This window comes from Podarcis filfolensis, assembly GCF_964270895.1.
Source record: "Podarcis filfolensis genome assembly, chromosome: 12".
NCBI classification, from domain to species: Eukaryota; Metazoa; Chordata; class Lepidosauria; order Squamata; family Lacertidae; genus Podarcis; species Podarcis filfolensis.
The window spans coordinates 3,843,334-3,864,450 of NC_139614.1; the positions used below are offsets into that span (position 1 = coordinate 3,843,334).

At 41.5% G+C, this 21,117-nt stretch overlaps 1 protein-coding gene across 2 annotated transcripts in view; it reads left to right on the plus strand.

Annotated features, from left to right (window-relative positions):
• The window catches only part of GLI3 (GLI family zinc finger 3), a 245,694-nt gene that overhangs the window by 12,759 nt on the left and 211,818 nt on the right, over window positions 1-21,117 (plus strand). For both annotated transcript variants that reach the window (XM_083577565.1, XM_083577564.1), the window contains exon 2: window positions 11,853-12,015. In XM_083577565.1, coding sequence (XP_083433691.1) covers window positions 11,892-12,015 — 124 coding nt within the window. In that variant the 5' untranslated portion in view covers window positions 11,853-11,891. The remainder of the gene's footprint in view (window positions 1-11,852; window positions 12,016-21,117) is intronic.

Consider the following 21,117-nt stretch of genomic DNA (forward strand, 5'->3'; position numbering starts at 1 on the left):
CTTAAATATTCCCAAGGAATGGAGTAGCAAATTTTGATACAACTGATAAAGGACGCTTTATGCTTGAAAGAAGCTGTAATTTTCTGATTGTTCTACATGCTACCCCTTGTGTCTTTTCACTTTTACATGGTTTTGCTCTGTTGAGACAGATCCCTGAAGATTGCCTCCACTAGCATAGATCAAAGTGGTGCATATGAACACCCCAAATACCCAGAGTCATTTCTGAAAAAATTAAGCATCCTGTCTTTGCTTGCACACTGATCAGGGCACTCTAGATGCTGATAGCAATCAGCATAAACTTTCCCTACTGCTGATGTAATGATGATGGATGCTGCAGCACTGTTGCTTCAGACAGCTCTTCTCAGTGGATGCAAACCACTTGTTAATGAATGAAATACAATTCCAAAGGCATCAAATGGAAACGGAGATCGGAATTTGAAAGAAGGCGATCGGTTAAAAGGGCCAAGACAATAAACCAACAGATGCAGAAAAGTGTGCTTCAAAAGAATTTTTTAATGCCCTTCTTACTTGGAAACCTTGTAGGGTCAGTGAAGATCAGTAAAGGGGATGGATTTCATCTAAGCTTAGAGGTTGGCCAGATGGCTTGCATTTTTCTGCACTCCTGAAATTTGCCAACTTCTGAATGCTTCAGGCCAAGACGGTTCTTACTGGTCCAAGCAGCTGATGGAGAATGTATAGTCCACATGGCTCATTTCTCACAAGAACTGCTGAGGTGTCATAAGAAAAAAGATACCTGCCCTCCTGATTGTGCACCATAGCAGGTGCATTAGCTAGCCATTTGAACTTACATAACATGGAGTTTTCTCTCTCTTTTTGCCTGAAAATGACTCTGTATACAGTACTAAGAAGTTCTGTAAATGAAATCACGTTTTGTGCTTCTGGGGTTGCATACAAAAGGAACGCTTGCACATATTCTCAATGGTAGCAATCCCTCATTCCTGGTGTGGTCACAGCATTTTGCCAAGACAGAAAGCCAAGACTTGTTTCTAAAAGTGCAAAAGGAGGAAGAGTAGTCATGGCTCCTTGGCAGCTTTCTTCTGCATTTCTGAACACACAAAATTCATGCTTTATTTACCCACGTGCATTTTTTTTTTATTTAACAAAATTTATATACCACTTGCTAGTAGTAAAAGCTCTGAGCGGTTTACAAAAATATTAAAATTATAACTAAAAACAGATGGCAATTAAAAACATTCAGCATTCATTAAAATCAACAGTAACTAAGATTTTAATATATTAGCATCCATGTGTCTGGATAGGCTTGCCCTAAGCAGAAACCTTTTCAGTGGGTGCCAAAAAGAGCCGACAGGTAGGGAGTTCCAATGTGTAGGGGTTGCCACACTAAGATCATTTTCTTAACATCTGTGGCCTGAGTAGTATGTGGCACCTCAAACAGTGCCAGTTTTGCAGATTGAAGTGGTTGAGTGGGCACACATGGGGTAAAGTGATCCTGCAAGTAAACCCATCCCAAGCTATATACCACCCCAGACATCGCATCTTCTCTTTCAAGGGAAGTGCAGTGCTGTCTAGGGCAGGCATTGGACCAGTTTAAAGGCCATGGGAACCACTGATCCACAGGGTCTCTGTCTTGACAGGATTCAAGCTCAGCTTATTTTCCCTCATCTATCCTAACTCTTCATCCAGACACTGGTCCAGGCCCCACTTGGCCTTTCCTGGTTTAGATGTTATGGAGAAACAGAGCTGAGTGTCATCAGTGTACTGGTGGCACTTTGTCCCCAGACTTCTAGTGTCTGCTCCCCATGGCTTCAAATAGATGTTAAATAGCATTAGGGATGAAACAGTGCTCCACAGCACTGCATAGCCTAACTGCCAGGGGGTTGAAAAGCACTCTCCCAATGTTACTCTCTGGACTCGGTCTCATAGGGAGGACCGGAACCACTGTAGCAGAGTGCCAATTCCCATTCCATTTGTCCTGGAGGATACTGTGGTCAGTGGTATTGAAAGGTATAGAGAGAGCAGGAACGCACTGCCATGGTCCTTCTCGATGTAAAGAGCACCCATCTGGTCAACCGGGGTGACTCAGTTCCATGGGCAGGACTGAACCCCAGTTGGAATGGATTTAAATAATCGGAGTCGTCCAAGAATGCTTGCAGCTGCCCCACCACATCTGGCTACCATCTTCCCCCCAATTTGCAAGTGGTTAGTAATTACTCCTGTCCCAGCAGTCCAGGACTGCTTTCTTTAGGAGGGATCTCACCACCCCCTCATGCAAGGAAGTGTTCCACTTTCTCTGGGCCCAGTCACTGAAATCCCCTCTGCCTGATGCAATAAGCCACACGCGACAGGGATCAAGAGGGGATGTCGTTGGGTGTATAGGTCTCAGTAGCTTGCCACACCACCCCTTTTGTGTAGCTTGGAGCTAGGGAGGAGGGCAGTAGCTTGCCCCATTGCTGCACTTGGAGAAGCTCTAAAGCTCAGTGATACCACACACATTCTCCATAGGAGAGGGTCAGAGTCAACGATGGCCACCTTAAGCCAAAATTTGTGGATCCCTGAAAGTACAACTTATAGATGCGTGCAGAATGAAATGCCTTAGCTGTATACACAGATGTAACAAGTAGTATTTTTTGCATTATTTATTATTTTTGTATCCATTCAAATGAGTCACCCATTTTCCTTTTTTCAGAGATCGTGGTCTGACAATTTATCTGTATCATCATTCCAGTAACCACAAAGTGGTGCAAGCTTGCATGTTGACGCTTTGAGAAGCAGAGGTGCACCTGCAGGCAGGTTGCTGGCCTGAGAGGGATTAGCTTGAAAGTGGGGCTCAGATTAATTTGCTGAATGGGCTCAAGCCTGCGGGAAAATCGCAAAAGAATCAGGCATGGATGAATGGGAAAAGACCATGACTGTTTGCTTTCACAGAGGAATGTTTATCCCTCTGTTTTACCTATGAAAGTTCAGGGTTGTGCGTTTTTCTCCTGGCTGCCATCATTCTCATGCATATGTAGGCAAGGGACATTAACTTAAAACCCTAGCGCCCCAGTCTTTGAAATAACAGTTCGGATTCAGTTCTCAATAAACTCAACTTTTTCTTACTATATGCGACAATTGAATATGGAATTCCCCCCCCCCCAGCTGTTTTCTGTTTTTTTCTTCCCTTCTGTATCTGCGTTTTATTTTTCTGCTTTTATTCTCATTTGTTACACAAGTCATTTTTATTGTATTTTATATGTGCTTGTGTTGATAATTTTGTTTAAAAATCTAAAAAAATAATAAAAGCAAGGTTAACTCTGAAAGATGCACGTGTGGCATTGAAAGAAGGAAAGAAGTACCAGGGAGGTACTGATTCGCAATTTCAAATGTAAAGAGAAGCAATGTCATCTTCCTCCCCACCATCATTCTGCAAAATCTGATAGATTATGTGTTATGGGGGGGGGGGAATACCTTTGCTTTTGGTTCCTTAATTGTTGTGTAAATAATCGTTACTTCAACAGCCTTGAAAAACAGATAGACTTAATGCTACTGTGATTTAAGATGAGGATTGTTCAGATATCTATTATCCTGATACGTATGTGTTCCAATCATTCCTGCTTTTCTGGTATCGCAATTGTCTCTGTTTTTACCCTATTTTGTCTTTTAGGAAGGCTTTTGGTTGCCTTGTCATTTTTTGTTTAGTGTGAGTTGCTAAATATTTGCCATTCTTCACATTCAGCCCCTTGACTTGGGTCTCTGGAAGTGAACACTCTGAGCTTTGGGAGAGTAGATGCTTCTTGTTGGAACTGCACTTTCATGCAAATACATGCAAATCAGCACTAAAACACCATGCAGAGGAAAGTCTGCCATTTCACATGCTGGATTTGGAGAAGTTGGTCTTGACAACACAGCATTATAGAATAGTTGTCCAGTATGCCATTACTGAAAAGAATAGATTCCCTGTTTGCGTTTAAATTGGTGCAGGATGAGGTTCTGGACAATAATACAAGTTTTTCAGATCCTTCTAGCAATCTGGATCAGGGTTAGGGCATTGTTCATTGGTGTGAGAACAGAGATGCTGAAATATGTTAAAGTCCCTCTCTTTTCAACGGTGGAGTGTTGCGAGGATAGGTGCCCTTTGCTGTTTATTTGGGTTCAGGGTAAGAGTAGCTATGGATAAGGTAAGATCTATCGTGTTCCTTCATTGAGCAGTTTCTGACATTCTTGCTTTAGGATAAACATTTTTTACTTCCAGGGTAGAATACTTTATGAGTTGCTCCTTAGGTGTGTTCACACTCAGTTGTATCTGGGGAATGTCAAGAGTTTTCTGTAGCTGTTTTTTTTTGTGGGTTTTTTTTTTTTTGGGAGAGAGACGACAGCTTCCATGGCAGGTAATAATATCCTTTGAGAGCTCATCAAAGAGAGGACTTTGAACAGGTCTCCCAGTGACTGGTCGGTGGGTGGGTGTGTATTAAAGGGCTTAAAAAACAACAAAAAAAACACACCCCTACATTGCTCCCTATCCTGCTGCCCCATGGATCTTTTTTGCCCCTTTAAAATTTTGCATTCATTTAAACATTTTGAATTCTTTGAAATCTAGATGTGATGATCAGAATGTATTTAGCAAATCAAGTAGCTTCATCACACCTTTTCACAATGAAATTGAACATGGAATTTGAAATTCTTTTTGGGAGTATGATTTGAGCACAAGGATCCCAAGCTGTGCTTCACCGCCTCTCCCTCCACCCCCCATGGAGCTCTGGAGTGGTCAGAGAACACCTCCCCGCCATTTACCTGGGTTAACAAGGCAGCACTGAAGCTCTGGATGAAGGAGAGGGGCTTGGAGGAAGCATTGCCTGGGCCTCCAGTTATTTTAAGGGGCTACAAAATATGCAGTAGGACCAAGAAACCTGGTTAGAAACTGAGTGGTTCTATACAAATGCAATTAAAACAAAGCAAAAGGGGGGGGGATGACACTAAAGCATTGCTAAGGCAGTGGACAAAACGCTCTTATCCTTTGCCTATGTGTCTGCAGTGTGGTTCAAACCACAGCTATTCCTATGAAGCTGAGGTGGGTCATGTTGGCTCCTAGTAAGTAATATTGTGGTAGTGAAAACCAAGTATACTGTGAGAGATATTATAAACTGATGTTAAAATCTAAAACCTAGCTAAAAGTAGTCTTAATGTGTTTTAAAGTACTGGTGGTGCAGCAACAAAACTGCTAGCACATGTGCAAAGCTAAGCAGGGTCTGTTATGGTTTCAAATTGGATGGGTGACGGCATCTTGAGATTCCCGCGTTGCAGGGGGTTGGACTAGATGAGCCTCAGGGCACCTTCCAACTCTATGATTCTATGTTTTAATTACCCAAACAATTTTAATGGAATGAAAATTTAATAGGTTTTAAATGAGCAAACTGTCCAAAAGTTCATTGATAATACCAATGCCTTTTTTTGCTCATTGGCAGAGATTCTGGATGCCTGAAACGGAGTTATTTTTGTTGAGTGACTGAATAAACTCCGGTATACATGGTATCCCATGTGTCTAAATATCAAGACTAAAAATTCAGGGAAGCAGATTCGTGTATTTCAAGGCACTGTCATCTGATTTCATCCGTGAGAATATGTAACCTCTGAAATGGCAACTTAGTTAAAAGGTTGTTGCCTTAAAATTTAAGGTATATGTGGAACTGGGGAATTTTTTTGAAATTGACAAAATCTGGTGCCTTATGGAAAATTTTTCTTACTAAAATAAATGAGTGGTTCATAGTTGGGAGATGTAGTGAGACCAGTCATGTGATTCATGTTTTGCAGGATTGTACAGTCTCCGACTGTATGATTTATGATTACAAACACCCAAATATAAAACCAGCTCAGTGGGAGACAAGCTTTGTATGTGCAGACTTCTGTTCATATGGGTGGTTTTTCGAAATGTTCAAACTCTCACCTATATTCTGAAATAGTTATTGCCTAGCAAATGGAGTTGTAGCCCAAAGCCTCTGGTGAGCACCAGCCTGATGACGGCTACTCTCTTAGGCAAGTTGAAAGAACTCATAAAAGAAAGTGGGTGAGAGTTTTCAACGGTAGACTTCACACTGCTTAACAGCAGTGTACACAACGCATTTGAACTGTCTCATGCAATCAAACAGGTGACATTAGACTGGACAAACTTTGAAAATTGAAGTTTCCTTTTAAGGGGAAGTTAGGTGAGCTGTTTTATAAAGTAAACTTTTGGATTTCTTGATCCTCAGGCTACGTGCAGCTGAGCATTCCCAGTTAAAGAGCTGGGTGATTTGATGGCAAACTTTTGTCTATAACTGGCCATTGTCAGAAAATATGTGTTGTGAATGTGCTGCAGCATAGCTGTTGGTGGCATCTTTGAATGTGGAAATGGTGAGGTAGGAATTAGAGGGTGTGTCTACATTTTGTGGCAGCGGTTTGTAGAGCAGTTCATTATCCCAGCCAAAGAAGCCTAGAAATTGTTCTATAAAATAAACAGAATTGTAAAACAAAAATAAAATAAATAAAGCCTCAAAATGCTACTGTTTCCATGGTTCTTTGGAGAAAGGTGTGAAAGTTAAATCAGTTTTAGAGTGGTTTTTAACCACTGCGGATGCGTACGGTACAGTTGATATGATCCTGTGAACCCATTTGGCAAAGCTCGTGGTGCCACCTGTGTCTTTCAGGTGCCTCAGAGATAACCCTCAATATTCTCACATTATGTAGATGCTTTGTGTGTGCATGGAGAATTCGTTCTCCCTTTGCATTTCTTTTTATCTCATATAAAATAACAACATTTAAACTGTGTTTCTTTACTGTCATAGACAAGGATGGCAGGTGGGGGGGAGAAAACGTGAATGGTTTTGGAGGTCATCAGATCTCAGGCATTTCTCTACTTCGACTCACCAATAGCATTTTTCTTCTTTGAAGCCTGCCTTATTGTTCCAATATTTGACACTAAAGCCAAAGCCCTAATTTGCTTCTATAACTGTTTCCCCAAGACCTAACTGCTTCAGCCCTCTGGACAGGCTGGGAGAAAGCTGGATTTAAGGTTTCACTCCCTCCCATAGTGAAAATTCCATGTTCTGGTCCAGTTTTAATTTGCATGGTAGATTCCTAATTTATTGTTAATAAATGTAAATTGCCTCAAGCACTGAACTAGCTAGATGAATGCAAAGCACTGCTTTTCTTAATAAAAAAGTTTGTGGTCCATGTGTCAATTATCAGACTAAGCAGAACTTGTAAGTACAATGGTTCTCAGTGTGCAGCTGGCCTCTCTAGAGAGATGCAAAATAAAACCAAGGGAAGCATGCGTTTTCTCTGGCCCTCACGTGTGTGTCTCGCAGGGTAGATTTGATTTAAATCATATCGATTTAAATCATGATTTAAATCACGATTTAAATCACTAGTCAGTAAGACTTGATTTAAATCATTTTTTTTAACAGAAAGACTCATTCTTGCTGGTGTAATCTTAATATTTACAATTGGGAAGAAGGGCCTGGAACCTGTGAACTCTTATTAGTTGACCGGCAAGCACTTCAAGGTCTCGCCAAGGACTTACAGATCCCACTTACTATTTCCTCCACCACCCCAATGGATTTGTGTCTACATTCAGGTGCCTATTCTGTACAGTTAAGTGTGAGTGCAGTGGTTGGAACCCAGTGGGATTGGGAAGAGTTTGCCAGCCCTGAAGAGCCTTCAGCACTTGCCTCAAGTCTGAGTTGCACAGACATGCAACTGACTTGCACAATTATTACACAAAGATCCCAAGACTTGTGGAGTATTCTGCTCACAAGGTTGCACTTTCATTTTCACTGCTTCACACTTAGCTACTTGTGCAGATCTATTCCACTCCAAACCATCTGTTCATTGAACCTCTTGGAACTTAGCATTTAAGAGGTAAGGGGGTTGATATAAATTTGCAAAGGCACAATGGGATTAAGGTTTTTCCTCAACTCTGTATGTTTATTTTGTAACATTTTTCCTTTGAAGAAAAGGCATGTTATCTTTGCAGACACAAATTCACACTTTGGAGAACTGCAAAAACAAGCATCTGTGATAATATCTTCTTCTTAGAAAAACTGCCCCAAATAATCTTACACAAACCTCTCGAAGAGCATGACATTATGAATGGATTAATGGAATTCATTTACCAAAAATTTTAAACATTGCATATAAAGCCTCATGCTACATAATTAAAAACAAATTCTTATTTCCTGATGAATAGCCTTTGGACTATAATGTAACATAAATAGAAAACTATCCTTAGAAAGATTTTTTTTCTCCAAAAGCATGTTATTTTAAAAAATCCAATTTAAATAAACAATCTGATTTAAATAAATAAAATTGATTTTTAATTTTTTTTTACAAAATCATTGATTTTTATCCACCCTGGTGTCCCGGTTGGCCGGGAGCTAGAGGTCAATGTAAGGCTTTGGAAAAGACTGATCTAAAACTTCTCTTCCAATTATGCTAGGGTGTTTTTGTTTTTAAACAAACTTGTGTGGAGTTTTGTCTGTGGAGGAGCATTCAAAAGTGGGGGGGGGGGAAAACTTGTGTTGATTAATTCTTGCATTAAATAGTTTGCATATTCTTCTTGCCCTTTCCAGCATGTATCTCTGCTGTGACTTGAGGCATGTGTGAGAGAAGAGGTGAATCAGCCAGCAGCAAGGATGCGGCTGTAGCAGACAAAGATATCATCTAAGCCGATAACCAGGGAAGGATCCCAGTGTAGCCACACTTGCCTTATGTGGCAGAAGATGGGGTGACTTGCTTTCCTGACTAGTTTATTATGTTAATTATTATAAACAACACCAACTGTTTATCCTGGCACTGTCCCTGGGGAATTACTGATTAGCCAAGGTTGCAGGTTCAATCCCTGTATGGCACAGCTGCAGATTTCTGCATTGCAGGAAGTTGGACTAGATGATCCTCAGGTCCCTTCCAACTCTACAATTCTATGATTCTGTGATTCTAAGTGTTTCACTTCCCCCATGATGCACGATACCTGAGCAGACATTAACTATTTCCTAGATGGAGTTGTGCTGCCAATGGCAATTGCGTTCAGGTTGGAGTCCATCCTCTTCAAATTGGAAAGTAAGTACTCCAGGCTGTTTTGTGGCTGCTTGGTGTGTGAACTCTTGAGTAGACCAGCTGGCAAGGAGATGCAGAAGGGCTCTAGCCGACTAGGACGTATTCCAATCTGCCATCGAAAGTTCATTTGCAAGGAGCTGAGGGCACAGAAGAAGATATAATAATTAGAGACATTTGTATCCCTCAAAGTGAAAAGTGATGGAAACTAGTGCAAGTCCTAGATTGGGTAGGGAACTGGACTGGGGCAGTGGGCTGGATCCTTATCTCCCCCTCCCACCATCGGCCAATTTAGACATGTGGATGGGGCCACCCATTTTTGCTTGTATAGTTCGAAATTGAACTGTGCAAGCAAAGTCAAAGCCTGCAAAGTGCCAACCGCCAGATGATTATTGGGTCTTGCGGAGAACTATGCAGCAGGCTTCTCAAGCCCTGGTCATCAGCTGATAGTTGGAGCTTGAGAACCAGATGCACAGTGACTTGTGGGTGCTGCCAGTTAGCAGACTTCCTTTTAGCACTGCCACACCTTTATGGTCTGTATGAGGTCCGGTGGGCCTGGTTTGGTTGAAATAGCCTCGAGGGACAAATGGGGAGATCTGACAGGCCTATTTAGGCCCATGGGCTAGATGTTCCCCACCGTTGGCCTAGAAGGTCGGGTGGTATAACTCAAGCCTTCATCTTGTGTGTCTGTGTCTATTTGTGAGTTAGACAGAGCTCTTAAAATGCAGCTAATTTTGTTGCTTGCTGTCGTTTTTTTTAAAAGCAAGCGACATGTCATGGTGGCAGCGTGGAATGGTTAGGGTGTAATGTTCAGGTTTTTCCTATATTGTAATGGTTCCAAGCCCATGATTATGTTTTGTAAAGCTTACTTGAACAGATTGCCGTGTGTTGCTTACCGAGAGGATGTGGTGGAGGGCAGGTTGGCGTGATGCAATTCCAGAAGCAGGAGTACGTGAACCTCCCTTCCCCTCTTGGGAAGCCACAGTGACCCACTTGCCTGGTACCCTCACCCAGTAAGCCACTTATGGGTGGTAGTTTGCTGTTATTTCACAGCTGCACAGAGAATTCTCTGAATTTATAATGTGTGGATGCTGGAACTCCAGAAAGAAGGAGGAGCAGATTTAAAAAGGATGAATGGCGAGCAGCAGCAAATGACCCCAAAACTAAATGGTGAAAGGGAGGAAAACATTATTTGTTACCTTTGGTGACTTTCATTTTAGGGTTGTTAAGAGAAAGGGATTCCGTGGTTACTAGCAATCATGCTCCCCCACCCCCCTCTGGTTTTTCACAGGTGTGCTGCACTAATAACCCTTTTCTGAGTTACATTTCTAAAACAGACAAAACGAACTGTTTACATGATCAACCTTGAAGATATAATTCACTGCAGTTTCACTGGACTGATGTAAATGCTGAAGTTTAAATATTTGGATTTACAGTCACATGGATGATCAGTTCAGCTCCTGCTGTATAATTCCAGGCTAGGATGACATCGGTGGAAGGGAAGTGTTGGCTTTCTACCAGAAATCTCAGTTGCTTTTGGGCACAATGTGTGTGTGTGTGTGTGTGTGTGTGTGTGTCTGTGAACATACCCAAGCTTCCTGTAAAACCTTGAGTTCCTTCCATGCTGCTTGGAAGTAAAGTCTAATGGATGTAAGTTACCCATAAGACGCACCTAGTTTTTAGAGGATGAAAACAAGAAAAAATAATAATCTGAATCTCAGAAGCCAGAACAACAAGAGGGATCGCTGCACAGCGATCCCTCTTGCTCTTCTGGCTTCTGGGATAGCTGCGCAGCCTGCATTCACTCCATAAGATGCACACGCATTTCCCCTTACTTTTTAGGAGGGAAAAAATGAGTCTTATAGAACAAAAAATACGGTACTTGTTTCTGTGTAGCACATTGAGGATGGCAGACTTAGAAAATGGAGTTAGTGTTGGATATGGCTTTGGGGCACCTGAGTTTGAATCTCCACCCAGTCATCTTGTGTCTTCTTCTTGGCTACTGGTCTTCATCAGGTGGGATGGGGCCTAATACTGTGTCACAACGGCAGCACTATCACTATTCAGATATATGAAAGAAATTTAAGAAGTTTGTCCCCAAGTGCATCTTTGGGCAAAAACTTGGTTGTGGGTCTGAATGGTGGGGAGTCTGTGATGGTGGGGAAATTCTGTGTCGGAGCAACTGCAAGGTGGTAGGTGGGGTGTTCCTTGCTTTCCCCTTCTGTGACAATCCGTGAGAGGCAACAAACTGTTCCAGCTCCAGGGCTGGTGTCATTTAGGACCTGTTTGGGGGGCATGTTGGGGGAACGAGGGACTTAGAATTCTGTGTCTTCTTGGCTGCCCCTGGAAGCCCCCTGAAGCCCCCTGTTTTGACTTCAGTGCCAGTAGGACTCTCTCTCCCCCCCCGAGCTTCTGGGGCTTCTGGCCGTGCAAGTGCCGTTCTATCAACAGACCTCTTTCCCCACCATCAGAGTGGCACATGCGCCATATCCAATGGTCTTTCCACGGTTTTAGGATTGCAACTTAAGTGAAATAAATTAAGATAGCTTATTGATCTTGTGCTAGTTGTACACTTTCGCAACCCAACTACCTCCCAAGGTTGTTAGCTTCTTGGAGGAAGAAGGAGGTACAAAAGTGATAAATTAAGGTTGATTTGTTGAGCTTTGTGATATGTTCTGTAGCTTACTAGTGTCGATATACAGCATCCTCTGGGTGAGAAATGTGGCTGAGTTTTTGTTTGGGCTTTTCACCCCCTTCTGCTCCTGTTTTGAAGTTTTATGGTTTTATTGTTTTATTGTTTTATTCAGGTATTAGTGTGAAGAGAGCTGAAGTAATGAGAAGTCATCATGGAAGCCCAGTCCCATAGCTCTACCACGGGTGAGAAGAAAAAAGTTGAGAATCCTATAGTGAAATGCTCCACTCGAACAGATGTCAGTGAGAAAGCCGTTGCCTCCAGCACAACATCCAATGGTGAGTAACAGCAGGGATTTACTAGCAGCCAAACCTGCAGTAATTTAATGTGTGCTGCATTCCTTGTGAATTGAGCTTTTGCACCTGGATTCAGCATTCATTCGGAGATAAGGCTAAAGCGAGCTAGCAGGCAGAGGAGATGGGAATGGGAACGTGTGCGCGCGCATATACACACACACACACACATAGAGACAGAGAGACAGAAAGAGACCCCTTTTCTGGTACCAAACCTTGTATTTTTCTCCAAATTATCTAATTTGAACTGTAAATAGTGATGTTATTTATTATGGAAGTTCCTGTTGTGGCTTTTTGGAAAAGAATTGTGATTAGCTTGGAAAGTATGCAAATGCCTTGTGGTTTACGTTGGAAATTGTTTACCCTAATTAGATACAGTGGTACCTCGGGTTACATACGCTTCAGGTTACCGACTCTGCTAACCCAGAAATATTACCTCGAGTTAAGAACGTTGCTTCAGGATAAGAACAGAAATCGCGCTCCGGTGGCGCAGCGGCAGCAGGAGGCCCCATTTGCTAACGTGGTGCTTCAGGTTAAGAACAGTTTCAGGTTAAGAACGGACCTCCAGAATGAATTAAGTGCTTAACCCGAGGTACCACTGTAATTGGTTAGTGCAAGAGAGACAAAAGTGACCTTGTCAAAAATTAACGGCTTTCTTTCTTTCTTTCTTTCTTTCTTTCTTTCTTTCTTTCTTTCTTTCAACTCTCATTGTAAACATCCTCTCTTCAAAATCTCCTCATGGATTTCTTTAACCACTCACTGTGAAACAGTTAACTTATAAAGAAAACATGCTCTTTTAAAGAAATGTAGATATATAGTTTGCAGAAATTTACTTGGTTCCCTCCAGAGTGCCTTTGCTCGCTTGGTAATTTGACATGCACACTGACGAAGCTTTCCCTTCCCCCCCCACTTCCCGATTAAATTGAAAAAGACTAAGGTCATTGTTCAAAACCTCTGTTGTAGCGACTGAACCACCTTTGCTTCACAAAATAGTAAGAAGAAAGGAAGGAAAAAAGAATATGACTTCTGTCGGAGGTGTAGTTTTAGAAGTAAACGTAGCAGCTCACTCTCTGATCTAGTGTCCTATGATTTTCTTGAGGGTACCTATCAGATCTCTGAATATCATTTAAAACCATACAGGATAAGCTGGGTGCCTCCACTCACCTGTAATATGCCACAATAATACGTATTCTTCTTCTTACTTGCTGAATGGTGCAATATTGTAATGCTTACTTCAGACTGATAATGAACCAGTTTTTTTATTTGTTTTGTACTATCCCTGTCTGTCTTTTATATTGTGTATCAAGTGAATGAAAGGTTTATGCAAATAATAAAACTTGTGGAAGATTTCTTGAAAAATATGTGGCTGATGCAATGGATAGGCAGGACTGCAGCCACACGGTGTGAAATTGGTAAGATGACAGACAGCTTCTCATCTTGGTGGTTAGACGTGTCTCTAGAACAGTGAGGTGGACCTGAAACTCATACCCTTTGTATTGATCCCTGACAGTCCTGTGGACCAGCAGTGATGATCACAGATCATAGAAACACACCCTTGGTCAGGGTCATTTAGTCCAACCCCTTCCAGTGCAGGAATCTTGCCGATAGTTGTCCCTGGGGGGTCTTGAACCACCAACCTTCTGATTAACAGTCAGATGCACTGACCCATCGTGCACATTGAAACTCCATTCCTGTATATTGGAAGCTGTATGTTTTGAAGCCCTACAGATGTGCAGAACATCGTGTTGGTAGCGCCAGTGGATGGTCGGGTGGCCCCTGTTCCTTTCATGGCATGCTCACAGAGCAGTGGAGCAAATGACAGTTATACCATGTGTGCTACTTACAACGTAAGTAACAGGAGTCGGGTGGCACTTTAGAGAATAATAGTTAGTGTGGCATACCTTTGTGGGCCTAGTTCAGGCTTCCTCAACCTCGGCCCTCCAGATGTTTTTGGCCTACAACTCCCATGATCCCTAGCCAGCAGGACCAGTGGTCAGGGATGATCAGAATTGTAGTCTCAAAACATCTGGAGGGCCGAGGTTGAGGAAGCCTGGCCTAGTTCATCAGTTGCAACTGCAGAATGAAAATATGCAAGCTCTCAAGAAACGTGTTCAGTGTTGTATTTTTCTTCTACTTGAATCAAGTATGCTTGATTTAGTTTTATTTACCTACATAAATCACATTCATGTTCTGGCCCTATGCATGCTCCAAACAACCAGAAGTGGCTCTAAATAAACTAAAGGGGGCTTTCTGCTTCCACAGTGACCTATGTAGGAGCTCTTCTGGGCTACTTTGCTTGATCATGCCTCCAAGCATTTAGGAATGAAAAGCCAGTTGTACTCATATACCTTGAGTATGTTACTTCTAACCTTGGTGGTGTATCATGCATACATTCCTAATAATTATTAGTATTGGCACGGAGCATTCTGAGTGTTCAAAGTGTTTATATACATTATATCAGTAATCCTTACAATTTTTGTAAGATAAGCCAGTTAGATATTGCAGGTAGGAATGGCAGGGGGGGTGTTTGGAACTGAGAGAGCGATGGTTTATTACCTGAGTCACCAGTGGCTGGGATGCATTTTGAATTGGGGAGTCAAAGCCACTATTTATTTATTTATTCAATGAAATTTATATACTGCTTGATTGTAAGAAACCTCAATGTGGTTTACAAAACGATTTCAAAAATAAAATTGAAAAAAAATTCACAACCATACTTTAAAACTTTGCCAAATGCACATGCAGTATGCTAACTCCAGGATACAGTCGCCTGCAGCGTCAAGTTAATAAACAAGGCGGGAGCACTGGGTTTGTACAGACAGAAATAAACAGATATGTCTGATAGGAACTTGAATGAGGGAAAGTTCACATGGCGCTTTTCGTTAAGGTAAAGTCACCACAGAATGATTTTACCTCATCCATTTCTTGTAATGAATATTTCTTAGGAATGCGCCCACATACGGAGACAGCTGGCGTTTATCATGTTGGAGATCCTGTTAGCTGTCAGACCTTTCTCCAGACCAGCCCTCCCAGATCCCAGCCATGTGGGCCCCATGTGTTTGCACAGAGGAATCCTCCTTTGGACGCAAGACACAAGACATGGCAAATCTCTCACGGCCGGTCCTTTCTAAAACGTGTGAAAGAGCCCTTAGTAAAAGGAGAAAGCTGGCTGCCAGAGTGCAGAACAGAAGAATTGTTTCTGGACCGAGACCTTCAACTGCACTAACAGAGAAATGCTAAGCATGTCTACTCAGAAGTAAGTCTCAGGAATGTATGTGTAGGCTTGCAGCCTTAAAATATTACAGTGAGCCAAACCATTTTGTGCGAGTTTAAGCAGGTCTTTGGATCTTGGCCAGTATAGTTATTTTGATTAACATGAACTAAGATTTAGGGCTGCTGGGTATGATTTTCCCTTGGGAATATAGTCTGGTACCTATTGGCCACAGCAGCTACACAGCCGCATGCCTGAAGGCATAAGTAAAGGTCTTGGTGGGTGCGCTGTGCCATAGTTGTGTCGGACACCTGTGTACTCAGGAATGCGTTTAACAAGGATATTAATTACCTTTGGTGAGGTGTGAATTTGAATTTATTAATGCATATATAGTAGCCCTAGACTCTCAGAGGAAAAATGATTTATACAAGTAAAACATTATTAGTATAAAAGTGTTTGAGACATTTTTTCCTGCAGCAATGCCAAATTGTATGTTTAAGTTTTGGGACTCACCCCAATGTTAACCAAATGATGAAGTTATTCAGGTGATAGGACTTAAAGGAAGTACTTCTTTACACAGTGTGCAGTTAAACGATGGAATTAACGCAAACTATGGCAATAGTCTGTTCCTCTGTGCCTTTGCAAGTTGGTAGCTATCAGTGGCCTCTAGTTCTGATGTCTGTATCCTTCCTCCAGGCTTAGAGCCTCAGGATACCGGTTTCTGGGGAAGAGTGTCAGGGAAGAACTGTTTCCTTCATGCCCTCCTTCTAAGTGTCCCTGAGGTATCTGGTTGACCACTGTGGGAAACAGGATGATGGCCTTGATCAGCGTTTGATCCAGCGATATTTGGCCTTATGTCCTTATCTTAGTATTTGTAAGCAATCTCCTCCTTCCACTTAGCCTTGAGCTGCACGCTTTTCTATGTGTGGGAGAAATCCATACACACCGTCATCAGCCTGGATGATCACACATCTGGGATTTTTCTAGCTTGGGCGAAAATTAATGGAGTTTAGTTTTAATCATGCAATCCCGTTTGTTTGGATTTACTGCAATGACTGCTTTAAGCTGAGACAAAATTTAACTCTCTTGCACCGAAATTCATGGGCTCTAAAAGTGTTTATGATTTTGCTGATGTGTCCCCACATTATCTTCCTCATAGCTAATAAAAAGGCTTTAGGCTGCAATCTTATGCACACTTAGACTCAGTGGTCCCAGTTCTGAGTAGATATGTATAGCAGGGGCAGGCAGACTTCAGGTTTATGAGATACACTTTGTTTATTTATTGTTTTGCTGGAACACTGAGGACCACTAACAGAAGCCAACTGCAAAACAGTAGCTGGGGATGGAGCCCAGTACAGAATGGTGGCTCAGAGGGTAGCCTCACTTATCCCCCACGAGCCTGAATATAGAAATACAAATCTGCATCTGACTTGCTAATAACACAGAGCTATCCAGCAAAGCTGCACAAAGTTCTGGTGAAAGGCAACCAACAAATAGTTTTATTTTACGCTTGAGGAACAATTTGCCTGAGAGGTAGATTATTTGGCATAGCAGATAATTCCCTCCCTTTCAATTTTCCTTCCTATTGTTATGACTATTGGGAGTCAGAAAACTTTGTAGATCTACTACAAATCACCCTGGGATATACTGATAGCTCCTAATCTACCATCTGCCCATCTCTGATGTACAGCAGAAGATGGTTCATCATTTCAATCTGTGGATTAACCACCTAAAGCTTTATTTAGTTGACCACTAGGCACTAGTTTTTTTACTTGTTTTTCGCGTAAGGTCACCATTTTATTACTTTTTGGTGCGTTACTATATTCCAAAGAGAGAAAATATTAAATACCATCTTTTCTATCTCTGAGAACAGCTTTTGTTTATTATATTTGGAAGCTGCCTGGCACCTTGTTGGTACATATATTGGAAACGGCACCTTTATTGTGGCTTTGATTTAGGCAGTTAAAAATGCGCTAAGTTTGGAAAGTCCTGATATCAAAATACTGTTGATCTCATGCCAGGGCGAATGAGTCTTAAGCATGTGCTCCAGGTGACTTAATACCACATGCGGCACTGTGACATGGATTCATACCAGCATTAAAATGCCCATGAGGACAGTGCTACGTTGCTGGTGAATCTGTGGGTCCACTGTCTTTCCGTGTTGGATTCCTTTGCTTTCCTCATGGAATAGGATTGGTCCCATATGGGATTGGGTCCTTGGGAGCCTGAGTAGGACAAAATGCGAACCCATGGGGATTTTGTGCATGGAACAACTGTTCCATAAACAGTCTCCCTCCCTAGCCTATTTGGGAGGGGCCCTGAATCATGATTCCCATCAAGGAAAACTATGCTGGGCTGAGGGGCAGGGGGAGAGAATGATACCAGTATTTTATGCATTTCCAAAGACTGGAAATTAATATTTCCTTTCATATTTTCACAGTTCTTTAATTACTGCAGCTAATGTTGGCAGACTAAGAGTGACTTATTTTACATAAATGAAATGTCTGTCTTGCAGTTTAATTTGAATTTCTCCTCTGCAGTATTGGTGTAGATCTATGGCAGCTGATAAAATATGCCCTATGCAAACATATAGGGCTCTTTTTATTATTAAAACAAACAAATTGTAGCTATTTACTGGAAGGCCTAGTCACACAAAATGCTTCTGATTTCTCTTTTGATAGATTAAATAAAGCAAAGAAACAAGGCGAGGTTGTTCTGAATGACTACTGGCATGTTTGCCAAATAAGTCCCTGCATGCATCTTTCAGCAGAACCTGCATCACCTCATAAACCTGTCCAGATTTGAAAACAGTGTCTTTCTTTTTTAGGACAGCACACACATTTGCAAATTTTGCAGGGTAACATATTACTTGAGTGACATATGTCAGTATACTGCCATTTTTTAGGTGCTCTACCACTTTCTAAGAGGCCTGTATGGTGAAACAAGCTGAAATATTCTTGGGGTTTATGCAGAACCTCTGATCAAAACGTCTGAGAGCACATGCACACACACACACCCCGGCCTGTATAAGTAGGGTTCAGGCACACAAGAATCTTCCAAGTAATTTGTATTATGAATATGTGGATTTCTCATACAGATAAACCCACCAATACCCTGGAGTTCCAGTTTCCTGAAAACCTAGGAATGTCAAATCTTATGCCCTTATTGGCATTGGGCTTGGCTAACCACAAGCTAAGCTCTTGAGTTAAAATAGCACCGTAAGTGTTCAAGAGCTGCCAGCATTTCCATTATAAAATCTTAATTTCAGTTACTTTGCCATTAAAATATGCTCTAGGCTGAAACTTCTATAAAAGGGTGAATACTGGCCTTGGTTAGAAGTTTGAAAACAGGCATACACGAATTCGTTGCTCTTTTTGCGGAAAAATAAAAGCATGCTTACAATATTTTTTTAATTGCCTCTATTGGGTAATGGCAAAGCATTAAAGCTGCATTTATATTGAAATCTGAATGAACTTTTTGTAGCTTGTTGCTCTTGCTATTATTTGCTTGGTTTTTTTGTTTTTGCTATTTTTAATTTGCACAATGATCAGATGAAAAGTTGCCCAAGAACAGGGAGTGACCAAACCATGAAATTGAGGGAGATTTCCATGGAATAAATTACAAGCAGAAGTCCTGTAGCTTTAGGTCAGAGGAAGCAGGTCACTTCTTTTGAGATTTAATAGCTTGAGATCTCAGACCTATTTGCATGCACAACAACCTACACTCCTTTTACTAAGGGGCGAAGGCAGCTGTACTTTGCAGGTATATTGATGAGATGGGCATGGATTTGGTCTACAGCTGAGTAAGGCTGACCAGGTTAAAAGCAGCAGGTGCAGATAGAAGAAAGCAGCAAACAGGTGAGAGAGGGACGAGGGGCCGAGGAAAACGAAGGCAGGGTGTAGCCAGTGGCGTAGCGTGGGTTGTCAGCACCCGGGGCAAGGCAAGTAATTTGCACCCCCTAACCCGTGGATTTGCGCCCCCTAACCCGTGGATTTGCGCCCCCTAACCCTAACCCCCAGATGTTGCGCCCGGTGCGGCCGGCCCCCCCTGCACCCCCCACGCTACGCCACTGGGTGTAGCCAGCTGGGAAGGAATGGCCGGGCAGGCCACTCAGCCTATCGTTATGGCCATATTTTATTTTTTTTTTTTTTATAATATATTTATTAAAGTTTTCAAATAAAGCATATATTAGATAAGCACTTATCATTGTCCATTTAACATCTCTCAATTGTTACATGGGACTCCCCCACACCTCCCGCATACACTTACATCATTATTAAATTAATTTCAAACAAATTATCATTTAACTCATCTTAATTAATAATCTTAATTTGGTTTGACATATAATTCAGCCTTAAATCTAATTTAATGGTAGACAATTGTCTGCACTGGCATCCAATTCAGCACTCAGCCAAATTACAATATTTTTGTAAATAAATCTTAAATTTCCTCCAGTCTTCTTCCATCCTTTCTTCTCCCTGGTCTCGAATTCTGCCGGTCATCTCGGCTAATTGCATATAGTCCATCAGTTGCATCTGCCATTCTTCCACAGTGGGTAGCTCCTGAGTTTTCCAATTCTTGGCAATTAATATTCTTGCTGCTGTTGTTGCGTACAAAAAGAATGTTCTGTCCTCTTTTAACACACTCTGGCCGACAATACCCAGGAGAAAGGCCTCTGATTTCTTAGTAAAGGTGTATTTAAACACCTTTTTTAATTCATTATATATCTTCTCCCAAAAGGCCTTCACTCTAGGGCAGGTCCACCAGAGGTGAAAAAATGTTCCTTCATTTTCCTTACATTTCCAACATTTGCTATCAGACGAATGGTATATTTTAGCCAGTTTAACAGGGGTCATGTACCATCTATACATCATTTTCATCACATTTTCCTTCAACGCATTACATGCAGTGAAGTTCAGCCCAGAGGTCCACAACCTTTCCCAATCTTCAAACATAATATTATACCCAATATCCTGCGCCCATTTTATCATTGTTGATTTTACCATTTCGTCATGTGTGTTCCATTTCAGCAGCAAGTTATACATTCTTGAAAGTACCTTAGTCTTAGGTTCTAACAGTTCAGTTTCTAACTTTGACTTTTCCACTTGGAATCCTAGCTTTTTGTCATTTTTAAACACTTCTTTAATCTGAGCATAGTGTAACCAGTCTCGCACTTTGTCTCTCATCTTTTCTAAACTCTGCAATTTCCAGTTGTCACCATCCTTTTCTATTATCTCCCAATATTTTGGCCAGTTGGCCTCCATATTGGCTCTTTTCCGAGCCTTAGCCTCCAGGGGTGACAGCCACCTCGGAGTTTTATTCTCCAGTAAGTCTTTATATTTTGTCCAGACATTAAAAACTGATTTTCTGACAATATGGTTCTTGAAGGCCTTATTTATCTTAGCTTTATCATACCATAAATATGCATGCCATCCAAACGCATTATTAAAACCTTCCAAATCCAAGACATCCGTATCTTCAAGAAGTAACCAATCTTTTAACCAGCAGAAAGCTGCAGCTTCATAATACAACTTTAAATCTGGCAGGGCAAAGCCCCCTCTTTCTTTCGCATCTGTTAATATTTTAAATTTGATTCTGGGCTTTTTGCCCTGCCAGACAAATTTAGAAATATCTTTCTGCCACTTCCGGAAGCACTCTGTCTTGTCTACAATCTGCAGTGTCTGAAACAAAAATAACATTTTTGGCAATACATTCATCTTGATGGCAGCTATTCGGCCTAACAAAGAAAGTTTTAGTCTTGACCAACTATCCAAGTCTCTCTTAATCTCTGACCAACATTTTTCATAATTATCTTTAAATAAACTCAGATTTTTTGCTGTTATGTTTACCCCTAGGTATTTAACTTTTTTAACCAC